Genomic DNA, 17295 nt, shown 5'->3' on the forward strand with positions numbered 1-17295 from the left:
CATATATGTTGACAAACTTGTTTTAGAAAGCATGATAGTATATCAGCTGAAACATGACGAAGTGGTTATCCTTACTTGAGCACCTTCGCCACATTGACCAGTAAGAGAGAAGCACGGACGGTTCAAGGGTTCCGACGAGCTTGTCTACACCTCAAGCCTGAAAATGCACTGATCGGTGAGGCGAGCGTAAGTTATCCCTCGAGGTACTAGGATCAGGGTGACATGTAGCAAACTCCGGTTTTCACCAGAAGAGACACTGAATATGTAACCACGTGAAGTAAACCACGCGGTTGCAAAACGGGGGAAGAGAGAGAGGTGCTCTATCTCCTCTAAGAACCAGTTAATTCCTCTGTTGATCAGTCACCCGTGGTCAACGGCATAGTCTTCACCTATTAGGCACGAGATTAGTAGTTTGGATTCCTCCAGAAATTCATGAGATGCGCAATACTGATTTCAAACGAGAATAAAACAGTTGCTTGTCGGCCTTTCAGCGTACACTAAATTCACTTGCAGGATGGGTACTATTAAGACGTATATGTCACTAGAAAAGAGAATATTCTGTGACAGTACGATTCAAAGACCAGAGATGATAACTCGACGATCACTGACCATCCGTGCTTCAGACGCAGTGGTTACATGTGGCGTCAACACAGCTGTAAAACGGTTGGATGTTTTCCATTCACGATGGACAATCAGTTTGGAGTTCATTAATCGAGGACGAGGTAGGATACTATGACTACGGAGAACGGGTAACAGATCACTTGAGCATCGATTACTTCGATCACCTTTCGATGCACTCGACTCTTAACAGAGACGGTTGAATCAGGACAGATTACGATCTGCATGTAGCTTACACCCTTGCAAACTAGTCTCCATACAGACTCCCAGCATCGTCTGACGCTATACAGCAGCGAGCCCAATGGAGTTCTTGCACTGAAATAGCATGAATGTATTACTTATCTACTACGATCTGATTCCACCATGAATAAACTATACGAAGTCAAAGTTCCCTCATGGCGGAATCTCCGTACCAGTAGTACCGGCTTAAGTCTGCAAGTACAGAACGGAACTAGAAAAGAAACCATGGACAAGAGCAACGTCAGCTCAAAGACCGATAAACAAGCAACAAGACAAGAACGTTTTCGAAAAAAAAAACACTTGCAAAAGCAGCAACGACTGGAAATCCACCAGTGGAAAGTAAACGGAAAGACAACTAGAGTCATCAAGGTTCGAAAAAACTGACATCGCCATTGGAACCGGTGAGACCAAGACGACAATCACTGCTTTGCAAACGAGACTCCAGACGAGATCGGAATTGCTCTCGGTGAAAGTTGAAGAACATCACATCTCTCACAGTTTTCATCCAATATTCGTGAAAAGAGTGGAAAGTGAAGCCTGCATGGGTACACAAGGATCAGAAATGAAGAATAAAAACAAACATCAACTGGGACCATTGAATAGAAAAATCCGTCGTAACTAGAAATTCGGCAAAGACATCAATAGGTGTGTGAACCACTTAACTGGCGGTAACCGATGATACGTGTATTAGATGTTCAGTTGTTAAACCATCGTCTCGCGAAAAGCATGAAAGACAAAATACACTGTGATGTAAAGCCTATGTCTATGCTAAAATCGTTCAGCTACGGTTGAGGGAAGATGCTGAAGTCATTTGAGAAATATATAGATCCAGTGAAATACACTCAGTTGCAAAGCAGTTTGGTTTTGCGGGAGACTTATCTGGAAGCCAACTGAACCTCTCGTTTATGATGTTTCTAAGCAACTGAATGTGCTGCGCCAGGCGGCCACATATGTCAGCTGGACTGAGCCTACCTGATGAGCATCAAGAAAGGCAAAACCGGTCGTGGGCTGTCGAGGAATTTTCAGCAACCTTATGCGTAGTGCATTATGTCTATACGTATGGATCCATGTTCGTAGATTCGTAATTCACTGATTTGGGCACGGAAAATAACGCTCTTCTTGACAAGCGGTAACTCGGTATACGTGACACACGGCCCAGCCACTTTAGCTTGCAATGTTGGATGGATTCTTTGAGTTATGTACGGTCTGCTAAACGGAAAACTTGTTTCCTGGTCACCGCATTACGAATTTGCTGGTTGTAACCGATTCCAGCTATAGTCCTGAAGACCTAAAGATGTCCGATATCATACGCCCAAAATTAACTTCTCGCAGTCACACAATCACACAACCCGCATTGTAGTCTGATGCATGTGCCCTTTGAAACCCAGCCTTTTTGATGCCTCGAGTAGCGCAAATCGGCAAACGCACTTCCTATCTTCGAGATTCATGCGCTGATTTGGACCGTCACGTTGCCATTAAAACTGATAAAACTTTCAAAGTACATCTACTGTCCCACAACTACCAGTGACTCTCCCTGTACTTTTGGAAAGATGTTTAGGGACTCTACTCCCCGCAAAACGGCACTGCACCTTGTGGATGTGAAGTATATGCTGAAGGGTTGGATGATTTTCTGGTCACATTTTCTGGTGGCGCTTCGGTTCCTGAACGATGTCGTCTGCGCATGTCTGATAGGCAAGATTCTCACTTTGAGAGATCTGACCACCGGGGTTCCGGAGAACCCCCGGAGTTCGTCTCCCTGTCCCATCAATTACGGACTTAAACGAAAGTCAAATGTTGGCATTTGCAGCGGACACCACTGCCTGTAGGGTATTTTGAGGAGCTCCATATGCACTCCCATACACACTCTCACACGCGAATACAAAGTGTATGACGTTCACAAATGTCGGAGTCGAGTACATCCTTGAAGTCATGGAAGACCAACACTGTAGGACATCTATACGAATATCATTAATTTAACTACCAACGGAGTGCGAAGATGCAGTTCACACAATTCCGACCCGGCCGGAATCCTGTTAGCCCTCACAGATCCCAACTTCATGTATTCTCGTTAGAGATGTGAAGAGTCCAGTTACAGTGGCAATCAAGCTGATACATCTGTGTTTACCACATTCAGTGCGAGCACCTTTTTTTAACTGAGCGGTACGATCCACTCACTTCAATTGGTTAGGACAATCTCTTTCAAACAGATAGAAGCGAATAGGTTGGACAAGCAGTGGCCGATTATGTCAACTTCGTATGTAAGCGGAGAGGGTCAAGGATCATCAGGACCATTTGCTCGGTGGATCTTGAAAGAGCAAATAGCGTATTTCCGAAGAGGTCGGACGTTCCAAGTTCACTGGTGAGGACCCTGTTGTGAGAATCCCAATAATCAATCAGCAACGACTGACTGAGTTGTTGTTCATAGTGTCCAGCGCAACGATTCACAGTTTCTCACCTCGATCAGCTGTTCAACTTTCTGGATCTGCCAAAATTCGCGGGTGCTCTTTTTCACCTGACTCCTGATGTTGAGTTGTATCGTACTGTCAACCAGCAGGAATACACTTACGAGCGTCACGCAAAGTTAGAATTGTGCTAGAGATCCCGATCATAGATACAGTTAGTTGCGCTGACTATAAGAACAGGTCTTAGAACCTTCTGGTGCCTAGTTGCCATGCCACCAGAAAGAAGCACGAGGACTTGGATACCGCCAGGTTGCCCAAGCCTAGACAGGGGAAATCGATAGGCAGTGGTCGGGTTCGAACCACGGACCTTCCGGTCAGCAAATTCGCGCTCTAACCACTTGAGCCATCTCGTTGTGTGACATAGCAACGTGTATTTGGTACACGTTGTTGCACGTTACACGTCGGATCCCCTCACTCGATTCTGTTGCTATCGAAAAATTCGGTCGATGTATTCATCCTAAATTTGTTACATCACCTGATAAACTATCGATGACAAGTTATATGGATGGCTGAAAAATTAATGGTGCAGTTTGGTGCATTTGAAAGTATCGAGTTAAACGGTGGCCTAAAGGTGACATAGGTTTCAGGAAACGAGAGGACACACGATGACTAAGAAACCGAAGAAAACGTTCGGAATGTGCAACAAGGCCGATCAAAACCCGTCGTCTAAGTTCAGAGGCGGAAGTATGCACAGGCTCATCTGGGGTAGCTGATTAACAACACATGGATGAATCGGCCTGCACTGCTCACGAAGGGAGGTCAGTGGTCAAATCTGAGGAGATCGGAATACAATTCAGGTTTCCGCAACAAACACCATATGCCAGGTTAAGAAAAAAACATAGAGGAGACAAACTTTCAGTTGTAAAATCCTTTCCATGCCTAGCTACCAAGCTATTCAAAGGAAGCACGAGGGATGAGACACTGTCAAGCTACCCAAGCCTATATAAGTGCTACTCGAGTTATGGAAGTGAAGCAGGTGCATGTTCGCAAAGGTCATTTTTTCTCGGTCGACAGACCATGTTCAAGGGTGTTCATGCTTACATCTGGCACTCCAATATTTCAGCTTGTTGTCTGGAGATGAAAACGGCTTGAATGGGAAGGTAACCCTGAGCGGCACTAAGACAAGGCATACTGTGACAAGAATCGTACCTATTAGTTGCAACATACAAAGGATTCACTATGATATGCTCCAGAGACCATTATGTTGACTGACATGAGAAATTCGCAGCAGGCTCTCAGGAAACACGATAATTTAAGTACACGACTAAATAACATCATAGCCCATCTTACACCATTCTTCCAAAGGCGCATCACCGGTATCTCACTAGCGATAGGCATAATCTTAGCTACCTGTTTGGCCCTTCACAAGTATTTCCAATTCGTCCAACATATGGACAGTACCATGCGTCTGGGCGAAATGTATCAACTTTCACATGCTACATGACATTTGTGTCGAATAATACCGAGCACTCTCGTTCCACGTACAGATCAGAGCAGCTGTCGGTTTAAGGACTGATAGTACTTTGGTTACAGCACTGGTACTAACGAAAAGCATTAATATGAAATCACCAAAACGACTTGTGTTCAGCAACCAGTCGATGCTATGCGATTGAAAGCTTAGCTTTTCAAGTGAAAGGACATGACCCCAACCAGACTGTAGGCTTAAAAATAAGAACGATCAACTGGTTTTAAGTTTTAGTGCAGCCATTGTGGAGAACTTACAGAATAACTTGTAGAAGTCATCTAAACTGCACTGATCCGCCGTATTATAGAACTGGTTCTTCAACTGCCCTTTCTCCAGAAACACGTACAGCATTTCTGTTACGTTTATGGCTAAAATTGCAAAAGGATACCTTAATTATCAAGGGAAGAAGGGTAGCGGTTATGAAACGTACCAGTGTTGTGGATGATTAGAAGCACTCAACAGACTGCGGGCCAATTTTGTATGATGGCTGCTAAAGTACCTATGAAAGGGAGCGGAAACGAGCATGAATAATTGAAGATTCCGACTCTGCTGGAAACAAAGATCAAATGTTTCTGGAAGCTTACACCATGTTTTTCAAAGAAAGGATACCCATCCCACGAAAGTCAGTGTATGGATTATCTGTTTGAAAACCTATCAAACTCCATCGCCTTGATGCCGGATCAGCGTTCTGTTCTACAGGAGCCAAGTCATTCCAAAGCTGGACAAGAGAACTATGGGTTGCGGTGACAAGAGACGTCAAACCTGTGTGAGGAGAAGCTGGTGTGCGCTGTTGTCTGGGTCGAAGGCTGTAGATTTCAGTACATTTGTTTCGGTCACAAGCCGCTCGTAGGCATGTATTTGCTTCAAAGAATAGATGAACTCTGATGAGAACCTAGGGCGGATTTCGTCAAACGTGCCTCTGAGAACGCATACATTGAGAGGGAAGAGATGTCCACATTTTTAATCCGCGCAAGTTCACTGGCGCGGGAGTTATAATCGAAGTGAATTGTCCATGGTAATGCGCCCCTAAGCAGGTCGCACTTGGATCGCCGCATTGATTGCTCTAGAAAAAAGTCGTAGTGGTGATGGAAACAAACCGATCGCAAAGGTGCGCATGGCACCTCTGGGGTAGGCCAGGATGAGCCGATGCAATTCGCACTTTCCAGTTGCTCGTCTCAAGGCAAACTTGATCGCCGGTCGCAAGTACCATTCATAGAATCCCCAGATTAGGGTGATGAAGAAGCGTATCATGTTTGGGGGGCAATCTGCAAGGCAAAAAACAAGATAGAGTCAATCAAACATACTCTTCTGGTGGATATTGTATTCAGTGGCTCACTTTGAATGGTCTCTTGTGCAATCATAAAACGTAACCAGTTGGATCTCAGCCACTAAGTGTAATCAAAAACTAACCCGACCTCCAAAAATTAGAAAGGAGGCTGGAAATTTCAACGAAATTTTGAATTACGGCCGTTCTGTGAGGGGACAAGATCCTCACGACAAGGCAGAAATACACAAAAGTTTCGGGACGACTAATCGGGCGCGTCGAAACAATCAAGCTGCGAAGTTCAGTTTCAGCTTCATGAGACAACCACCATTGGCACACAGGAGAGATCCGAAGTGGCAAACCCAAAACAACTAATGTGTATCATGGAGGACATTATATCCAGCATTTCTAGAACCACGTGACATAAGAGACCAGTCTATAGCGTAAATAGGCCGGAAAGAAAAACTTCTAGATATATCAGTTTCGAGTTAGAACAATAATAATCTAAAAGGCTCGAGCTCCCACTGAGAAATTTATCAGCTGGCGCTCTAGGAAGAAAACAAATCCATCTGCAAGACTAGCCAATTGTGGACGACATATGAAACACTGGAATGGGCCTGGTATTATCCGAGGATGGAATCATCCTTCCCGGAGAGAATGTTGCACCCAGAAGATTAGATGTAAGATGCATCATCAGTCAATAAATGATGCAGGTAGCGCTATCAAGCACTTAGTCTGCGCCTAGAATAGTAAACATTGTTCCGGTATGCATAAGTGAGTATGTATTCATCGGGTTGCATTGAAGGTCTGGAAATGAATGATTCATGTGGATGACCTGACAGAAAGGAAGATGGAGAACTGGAGGGACACCATTTCCACAAATCACACTAAAGATAGGTAGGTAAAATGCAAGATAATACGCCATTATCCGGGCTATACTTAGGTTGCATTCGCTGACATGGAGAATGGAACAGAAACGGTCCAGGTCATCAAATCTGATGCTAAGACTCGCTATGATAAGGCAAACATACAGATTAAAAAGTGGTCGAAATCTGTCCAAAGACCTACAGTCAGTCACACTTGCACATTGCGACTGTTCTTGCTCTATACGGCAAAATCAAAAAGCTTCGACCTGAAGGCAACGACTTACAACGAAACCAGTGACAGGATGGTTTATTCGTTCCATGGCGGTTGGAAAACTGGAACGGGATGACAACGCAGCGCAGCCAACCGATGCAAGTAATGCTGGACTAAGGCATGTCTGCTAGTATCCCTAATTGCTAACTTGTCCTATTCTCAGGCGTGTAGTAAGATCATTAGAGTTCCCGTGATACTGCCATATTATCATGTAAGTCTGCAGTAGTTTCACAGAGAACTAGTCCCATAAGAAGCTGTTTTCAGACCTTTAGATCATAAATCAAAGTAAAAAGTAGTGCACCAAAAACAGGCGATGTGAAAGGTTACACGAATTATTGGTCAGATATGAATAATTGCGTTGGCGACAAAGAATAAACCCTCGTATGAAGGTAAGGCTTCTACCTCATTGATATTGAGCTTTTACACGGTCAGACCTCAGCCAGTGGGCGATGGGAAGCTGGTCGGTTCACCTCTGTGACCAAGGAGCTCATGCATCACACAGAAACACCCTAAGAATCAGGCTTCGCTGTGATCCCGGATTACGTAATGAAATAACGGTTCCCGGACGAAAAAACATCAACACACATCAAAATCCTGAAGATCACTCACGACTATCCTTTCGCAGGTCTTAGCAGCTGAAGCGGAAAGCCAACGAATTGACCCAAATCCAGAGACTCATCACATGACAGAAGTATGGCTTTTTATACTTTATTATCAAACTCATGGTCCATATTGCTGACCAGCGCTGGAAATATGGTTCTCGAAGGTGCAACGAAACTAGTACCACTTATGGAGGTGATAAGGACTGATCGACAACTTGCTAAGATGGCTTATCAGACAAGCATAGTCAGTCACTTGTCATGAAGAGCGGACTAAGACCAAGACTGGAATTTTAATTTGGAAAATTGACCATCTTGGTTCCCCTGGTTAATAATGAAGCGGAATAAATGGAGAATGGAGCAAATAGAACAATCCCTCCAAAGATCTCCTTTCCGGAGGGTTCTCAACGACTACCCTTGTAAGCCCACAGGAGGCAAAATGACTTTTCTCTGTGAAGGATAAGGGTTCGACAACTTTGGAAAGCCAAAGATTGACAAGCCCTGGCAGAATTACCGGAATGAGGCAAGGAATCAGTACTATATGGTAGCCCCGAGATCCGTGAATGACAGTTACAGAGGTATCGTGGGTCTATTCGATGGACAATTGAGGAGCCGAAAAAATAAAGAACGTATTCCACCCGGGGAAAAATAATCTGCTTGATGTTGACTGTTGTGCCAGTTGTTTGAGCCAGCAAATCGGCCATCCGCTTCCACAGCTGTAACGAGTGTTAACTGTAAACCACTAATTTCATGTGATAGCAATGAGCGCATTGATACCCTCATTTGAAGTCAAGTTTCCGGAGAGCTCAATACGGCACTAACCATCGGCCAAAATCTATGCGCGATCATTCAGGAAGTAAGGGCAACTATTCCCTTTCACAGCGTGGCCTTCTTGGAAAAACTCCAATACAATGAGATGAGATTCGTTTCTGAGGCACCACAAGCCTAGTTGGCCGTCGTTGACTACCTTCCATTGTGATGAGAAACAGTACAACCGTATGGGTTATCTGGTTAGACATATCACAGTCAAGTCTATCCAAGAAACTAACATTGGGTACAGGGGGTGTGGCTGCACACAAACAACGTTTATTACCTTAAGACAAAGCGTGTCGTTTGAAAGTACACGTGTTACGGCTATTGAAGTCTCTTTGGGCAGTGAAGAACTGCGGCCACCGAATTCACTCCTATGAGCGGAGATACATAAGGATGGTGTCTTTCATGATGACCCAAACATGGCTACTTGGATAGCAACCGAAAACAGCATTTAGGCGAGCAGATCAATCGTGGTAAATGATCACAAACACACCTCACTACCTCCTTTCTGTCTAACTTTACTTTATCTCCTTTTGAAAATGTCGCTCTGACGTATAGGCAACCCAAGCTACGATGTTGAAAAAATGCTAGTCTCCAAGTAATATACAGTCTTCGCGTAAACTTTGGTTGTTCACAGAAGAAGACTGAAGGGTGACCCTGAAGTATTTAGTACGTGGCTTGATAGCAGAAGAGTGGAGGGGGTTATAAACTGTTACAGGTACACTAGCTGCTGTAGTTCGATAATCAATGACATTCTGACCAACGTACTTTCCCTTCTGGTCCCTTTTGAAGAAGTTTCACAAGATTACGTTACCACACAGTCCAACGATTTACAAACCATCTTAGTGTATTTTCAAATATATTCCGTACATCGTACGCGTGGCGTTAATTCAAAATAGCACAAAAAGCGTTGTCCCTATGATGATTACGTGAATAGTAATCATGATGCATCACTGTATCTGTATCATCAAGGGCACTATAATTAGAAGACAGTTGAAAAAATACTTCAGATCACCGAACGGAGATGTTAGAATGTGGTTTGGACAAAAGACGTTACCACAGCATTGAACATGGTGGACAACGGATTATGCAGTTCAACAGTACCACCAAAACAGGAGGCATTGGTGCTGGGTGGAGAGAGACACACGGACTAAATGGAACAGACCAGCTGTGGCTGTGTAACCATAAAAATAGGGCTGAAAACGAAAAAACAAACCGCTGAACATTAACCCAGAATTTAACTAGGTATTTTTCAGAACATGAATATATCTGTTAGAAAATGGATATATTTATTTGCCTCTGGAGGTCAAAAAATAGTGTACAAAAAGACAGCTGAGAATAGGTTAGAAAAAAAATGGAACAGACGAGGTCAATCGGGTACATAACTGGATTCGGGTTGGCACCGCATCGATCGTAAGCTCTGGTGTACCCAGTTGACGGAGACCACGTGACATCCCTAGAAAGCGGAAGAAAAACCGTGCGAGTGTATCTGGAACGACCGGTGGCAGAATGAAGATAAACGGATTTTTTTCAAGGCACGGTTCCATATGGGACGAATCGTATCAAAGGATGAGAGCAACACCGTCAGTTTGTAGGTTTCCAACCCACTTAATTAATTTGAAGACCCTCTAAGAAATCAAACCATGTGTCCTGCCCGGTGCACAAATCGGCCAAACGCCTGAAGTTGTAAGATGTGTGCCGAAAACATTGATTGACAGTGTTGAGACAACAAGGCAAAGAGAAAAAGTTATTTCCCCATGTAATTCATATTCGGAAACCACGTATCATTTTGAGTGTTCGGAAACAAAGAGATCGAGACACCAGAGCGGGTACACTCACTTATGAACGCTTGTCCCACTGTCACAACTCTGGTATCCCATCTACGCCTAGCTTTTAATATAAATTAGAGACAGAAGAAAACTACATAAGTCAAACCCTCTTACTATGTTAACTGATAAGGGGACAACGACTTGAAACTAGCTAAAAAAACTAGCTAAAACGGTCAGTAGGGAGTGGGATATAGATGTACGATAAGGCTTCAATAAAACACACCTGGGATACATTCAACTCTGAAGACCTTCCACAGATCGGAGTGACTGCTACCACATGTGTCACGCGGGAATCCATTAGAGGTAGAACTTCGCCGTCATTAGTGCACAGGAGGACATGACTTGTTAAGGATTGCTTGTTCTCACATGGAAAACAATGAACACGTTATCAGGCAATAGTGGATCATCGGAAAAAAGTGATACATTCCACAAGGTTAGTCTAAAAAGATCAATTCTCACATACAGGTTACAACAATAGGTGCATCAGAAACGGAATGGCGTGCAGATGAAGAACACTTCGTAATAAGACTTGGTGGTCTAGAATATTGTCCATTTGTAAGGTTCACGTATGTAACAATGCTTCTTTACAGTCACGCTATTCCTTAGATAAAACACTCGCTAAGTGACACCAAACCAAAAAAACGAAGTATGCGGGTATTATCTATATGACACTAGTTTCTACCTATAAGGTCTAAGTTCAGCTGAACCCCAGTGGAAATTCATGCGCGGCGAAAGCCTGCTTGGACAAGGAGCATTGAAGGTTGGATGCGATGACATCTAGTCCCGAAACCAAGCTGTTCCCTTTCCTGTAAGCTGACCAAGCCCGGACTCTTGGGCCACTGAGAAACATCTACTCCTAATAACGGTAACATCCGTATTACAGTTAGAGCTGAACGAACTTATTATCTTCGACGTTGAACTCATTTTTACGTGAAATAAGACGTGGCAGCTGGAAAACTGACAAACAGAAGAAAACAGTAGTTCTGAGCTTATGAAAAACAATATTGCGGATAAAGCTGAGACACATGGTAATTTGAAGAAATGTGATTATGACTGGCAGGACAGACGGATTAAGTCTGTATACGTGGGAGCGAAAAACAACACTAGAGGACAGACTGACCGTTAAAGCAGAACCGGATAATAAATGTACAAAAAAGGATATGCAACGATGAGTCGCCTCAATTTCGCTGCTTCACGTTGAGCGAGAGCGGTGGATTCCTCAGCGGAGTGGTCGTCCAACCACAGATAGAAAACTTTGCCAGTGAATAAATTCTTCAGATGTCGGGATAGGTGCGCTGATGTAAAATAACGAATAAGAGAAGTGATAGCCAAGTACTCTGCTCGAACCAGTGACTGATTTGTACGGTTGTAGCGTTTAACCGTTCATCTGAGTCCAGCGATGCAAAAGCCGGCGAAACGTTATAAAGCTGAATGACTGGGTTGCTTTAGTTAGTACAGTGATTCGCTTTTAGAAACGACACCTTAGAACGCTCGAGCAATAACTGTGCAGTGCTATCAGGTTCCAGATATTGAACCTTGAGTCACGCGTAGGTTAGGCGATCCCAGATAGCAAAAGAAACAGTTGGGTCTGAATATTTAACGTACTATTTAACAACAAACTCGTGTAACAAACCTCCAATTTTCACACTCGTCGGGACAACGACACGTGTCCGCGTCCAGTAAATGACACAGAGCAGTGTTGAAATCCGCACACTAGATAACGGTCAAGAGAGTGGGATATCAGTGGTGCGGGTTACCAGTTTTTCTATTCCAGATCAGTCTCATGATTCCGACTGGTGGCGCACCAACGCCGGTGTCGTAGGATAAATGAGAACAAGTCGAGAGGACAGTGGCTGGACGCAGATGGATGAACAAGTATACTAAGGTGGTGGATTGGCAGTAACTTCCAGAGTTGACTTTCACACTGAATTACGCGACTAATTCTGCACGCAATAGACGATGCCACGTTCGGCTTGCACTGAGCCGCAAGCGCAACCGACTGCAATTCTCTGATAGGGTACAAGGGAGGGGATGATATAGGAGACTAAGTAGGCAGTGTAGTCCCGCTGGTCGTGCCAGCTGGGGGCAACCACACAACTGAGACCCACGGCCTATGGCAAGAGTGGGTCAGAAAATGCGTACGGCCAACCCAGAGCTAACTTCTGCCAGTCAATAATCGGCTTAGTTTGCAAACTGATGGTCACAGAAAGTCACCACTAAAATCGCTCTCAGCTCAGCGTCGCGGGATGTCCAGGCTTTTTTGCAGACATAAATACGAACAGCTTAGAAATCGAACCATACCGTGTTCAACTCAAGTAGGCTACAGGACTGTACTACTACTGAGCCGAATGTAGAGGACACGTTCACGGTATTCTGTAGTTAGCTGTGGTTCGACTACATTCGGTCTACATGATGACGATCATTGAAACTCAGTTCTGGCGCCATCGCAGACTCAGCACAATGAGGTGATTAGTGTCTACGGCATTTTGTCATGTTTGGACCTACACGGCCACTCGAAGTCACGTATAGCACCGCCGCAAGTTTAACTATCCGATAACCTATGAAAGCTAAGAGAGGTCAGAAAAACAGTTTGTCCAATGGTGCTTCGTTGACGAATCAGTATCTGCTGACCGTCAAGCAGTCCATTCTGTCAAACGTTGACACGGCAGAAGTCATGGCAGATCCAGCTATTTTGTTTCCTGAGAATACCTTTGCACCTTGCACATTCCAGCTCTCTGGCCTGAAACCGTTGGTCGTTAAAATGGCTAACTCCAGTTTGCACCCTTTTCCAATGCCATCCTGTTTTGTGCTTCTGTGAGATCTGCATTGGTAAAAAAGATCGTTCAGTCGCAACACATTTTTGGTGCCCAGCTGCCATGCCACCCGAAGGAAGAACGAGGGCTAGGATACTGTCAGGTTGCCCAAGTATAGACAAGGGAAGTTGAGATGCAGAGGTCGGGTTCGAACCATGAAACCTTGAGTCAGTAAATTCACGCTCAAATCACTGAGCCATATTGCCCTTCCGCATGGTAGCTTTCAAACTTTTGACTAACGTATCCTGACATCGATACTTTCGTCTGACAGGGCTCCTTTCCTTAATATTCATTTTCGAACCATGAACCTTGAGTCAGTAAATTCACGCTCAAATCACTGAGCCATATTGCCCTTCCGCATGGTAGCTTTCAAACTTTTGACTAACGTATCCTGACATCGATACTTTCGTCTGACAGGGCTCCTTTCCTTAATATTCATTTGGTCTTATGTAAGCTGTTTCGGCGCTCTGTTCGCTTCCACTCACTAGACAGGTCCTAATCACCGCAAACCTCCATTCGATAACGTGTACGTCGGAGAACCTCTGGTTGAGACCCGTTTCGCCCCACCTACGCCGCCCCCTGCAGTTCCTGTGAAAGTACTGTATGTTCTACCAGAAGGCACACTATTCTTGGCAGCCGGGATGTCAACAGTGTGCCACCGAGATAGCAGAACCGCGTACAGAAGAGCACATATTCAGCTTCAGTTTTGATACTGGGAGTGTAGGAGACTAAACTTGGCGCACGTCAGTGCACAACGAAATTCTTATTTGAGGTGACATAAATGCCAAACAAAGCAGCAACATTCGCAAACTTTTCAGCTGGGTGTTGCGACTCATCGAGCGCATGGTGCGCAGTCGGTCGCAAGCATGAGAACATGAACCTAGAACCTGTGGACGAAAATCCCTGCACTGAAACCCCTAATATTAGAAAGATGCATATGATACTGATATTTGAACAGCATACCAGCATCGTCGTCCACAACGACCGCTTCCAAGACCATTAAATACGGACTGAAGAGAGCAAGAACAACGCAGGCCTCGGATTAGATTCACGAATTTCACAGATTTACAGCGAACTATCATATATATCTCTTGGCTAAAGGCTCTTGTGAAGTCTGTGCGAAAGGCGTACAACTGTAGTGAATATCAGGCCTATAGAGATTGGACTAGAGGGCAAATCACGTAGTGAATCGAAGACGTATGCTTCGATTGCTTCAACAACTTACTGGTTCAGTACCACTCGTGCCAAAACGTTGGCAGCACGGGCTGACGCCCCCCATAGTTGTCAGGTGAAGTTTTACATCACCCTTCCGTTAGATGGTGGCATGATTAGGCTAATTTTGCCAGTCCATAGTGACAGCCCGGAGTGTGTTGTCGGAAATCAGGTTGCCTTACTTGAAGCCTTCTGTTAAACGTTTTCAATAGCTACCCTCCATAACACAGTTGCATTTTCGCTCGTCGTATGCTTTCGATATTCGGAAATTAGATCCACGGGCGATTTCATTCTATTTTAAGGCAGTATATCCACATCAGTTTGCTCGACGCTCGCTAATCGGTTCAAAAGTTTGTTGAACTGCTTCCATCAAATATACATTACTTATGCAGGTGGCATCCGTTTCAGTTGGACCTAACTGTGGAAGTGGTTTGGTACAGTTTGGTCGCTGTCGCAGAAAGAAACATAGGTGAAGATAAGTAACCACAGACAACTCATCTTTTGAATGGCAGAAAATTAGACTGTTGATCCACGGGCAGGCAGTCATTGCGTATTCAAGAGCTTATGCATGTTAAAGTGAGAAGACATTCAGTGGGATACTGCTGAGGTGAGCTCTTGGAAGAGAAGACCGAAAATTCTAAGAAACAATAAACGTGTTAACCAAAACCGGGCGGAACTGATTACAGGCTTGGCTTGGTTCGTCATTCATATGCGATAGTCTGAATCTCTGAAAAGCTGCCACCTTCCAATTTATTCATAATTGCCGTGGAAAAAGGAATGTTTGTGATGTAAAACCTGCTTCAAAGCATGAAATCATCTATGTGATTGAGAAGCCATTGTCTTAAAAGATGTGCTACCACTTATGAAGGTGTTTCATTGGGTGCCGGGCCAGTACAAAACAGAATGACTTAAGTTGTCAAACTGCAAAAAAACGCAGAAAAACATCTAACATTTATTCCCCCTCGACTCTACATGGTGTTTTTGCCCGTTTTGAACCCACTTAGACTAGTCTATGGACTGCTAGAGCTTCATGGAAATAATCAATCAATGATCCAAGTAGTGTGGACACCTTTAGAAGACGCACCTTGCTTGCGAGCAGGTTCAGTGGATTTGCGTTCATCCGACAGCAGATCGTCCGCTGAGCGTTTCGCGGAAGTTTCAGCTACAAAATGAAGTGAACGCGAGGAGAAGATGAGCTTCCAAAGTAACATTCGTCGATAAAGAGTAGGGAAGACTGAATCGATTTGACAAGCTAACCAAACGGAGAAGCCACTATTATTTGATGTGCCTCGTGCTACTGATGGCTTATGAGTAGTGTGAATGGTTTGTTTTACATAACTGCATACGTGGGATCTGGGATGAACCGACCTATAAAAAAACATGTGCTTACATGAATCAGGAGTGGCTGTAGCGGTTGCATCTGCCTGACGACGATAGTAATATCTGGATAACCCAAGGAAGTCAAGGATCTCAAAGCAAGTCAGATTTTCTAGGACAGTAACACAGTCATTGGTGGAACAACCGTACAAGACATGAAGGATACACGTAGACATCGGTGTGGGATCGTTCCACTAAATGCTTCCGCAGAAGGCGTTCCACAGTGTACCACTGGAACGCATGTGTTCCTTGGCCGATTCGTGGAAGGTGAACGGAGCCTATAGAATATTAAAAAAACAGAGATTCAGGCGAGAATGATTCACGGCCACAAGCGCTTGAATTGAACATGGGAGACACGGAAAACAGAGATCAGGCGAGAATGATTCACGGCCACAAGCGCTTGAATTGAACATGGGAGACACGGATACTGAATACACTGTGGTACGAAGTAAGACTATCTTACTGGACAAATTATTTCGGCAGAAAGCGCTACGGAAACTAGTTTGCCTCCGATACAGAAGAACGAAGACTAAAAACAGTGATACACGTGGCTATTTGATAAAACAAAAGCTGGGTGACTGAATTCACCACCATGCGAACACACGAAACGAAGTTTAATGAATGTCTGTACCTAGTGCTTCAGCATCGTGAGTGTCGATAGTTAGACCGGCGCAGACGCTGCAACACCATATTAGTTTACTAAAGTAAAGAAATTAACAACAAGGCGAAGGAGCAAATGAGCCCAGTGCTGGTCGAGAACAACTATTCGAAGTGCTCATACTCACCCAATCTGAATGGAATGTGACACCGATAGCACAACTGACTTTGATTCGGTTTTACGTCGGTTGAAACAAAGAGAACTGAAACTTGTATTCTCCTTCATTTTCTACGATAAACTCACGCTTTGTGCAGATTTTGGGTTTTGACCCCTTTTATTAAGCACAGACAAACGACAATGTTCTTGGTGGGCATACACTGTTAGTTAAAGGAATTCACACACGCTGCTCGCAATTAGTAGACACAGGCAAGTGATTTGTGCGCTTCAACCAATATTTGGTTGAATTTAACCTAGTAACTCAGTGAAGTCTTTCCGTGGCTTTCTGACGGACGGTTCGTACTTTTAAACCACAGCGCTTAAAGCATGACGAATACATCCAGTATAGGCTTCGACCAATTTCTGCAACCTGGCATACTGTGCGACTTCACGTCGTGCCACCAAGTTGAACTATTCCATTCGAAGTCAGATGGGAGCAGAACGCCTGATGGCGATAAGCAGAATGTATCCATGCGTGCTGTAAAAACCAAATTAACCGATCCTCCATACAGTGAGACAAACTGAGCTCGAATATCCAAAGAATAGCTCCATCGCTTGATTGCCCCAATCGCATATCCAGCATCTCCAACGCTGCATTACAGGATGTCTTTCTAAGCACTCGTTAGGTGAAATTCTGGTAGCCATATATATA

General features: G+C 44.3%; 1 protein-coding gene across 1 annotated transcript in view; it reads right to left on the reverse strand.

Annotated features, from left to right (window-relative positions):
* Positions 1-846: 846 nt before the first annotated feature.
* Positions 847-17295, reverse strand: part of T265_00031 (hypothetical protein) — a gene marked incomplete at both ends in the record, with an annotated part of 46260 nt that continues 29811 nt past the window's right edge. The window contains 10 exons of the mRNA XM_009163688.1: positions 847-1395; positions 5043-5173; positions 5216-5284; positions 5370-5646; positions 5678-5848; positions 5883-6050; positions 11624-11722; positions 15537-15614; positions 15843-15895; positions 15996-16107. Of these exons, the coding sequence (XP_009161952.1) occupies positions 1223-1395; positions 5043-5173; positions 5216-5284; positions 5370-5646; positions 5678-5848; positions 5883-6050; positions 11624-11722; positions 15537-15614; positions 15843-15895; positions 15996-16107 (1331 nt within the window). The remainder of the gene's footprint in view (positions 1396-5042; positions 5174-5215; positions 5285-5369; positions 5647-5677; positions 5849-5882; positions 6051-11623; positions 11723-15536; positions 15615-15842; positions 15896-15995; positions 16108-17295) is intronic.

The sequence above is a fragment of the Opisthorchis viverrini genome (genome assembly GCF_000715545.1).
Source record: "Opisthorchis viverrini unplaced genomic scaffold opera_v5_1, whole genome shotgun sequence".
NCBI classification, from domain to species: domain Eukaryota; kingdom Metazoa; phylum Platyhelminthes; class Trematoda; order Opisthorchiida; family Opisthorchiidae; genus Opisthorchis; species Opisthorchis viverrini.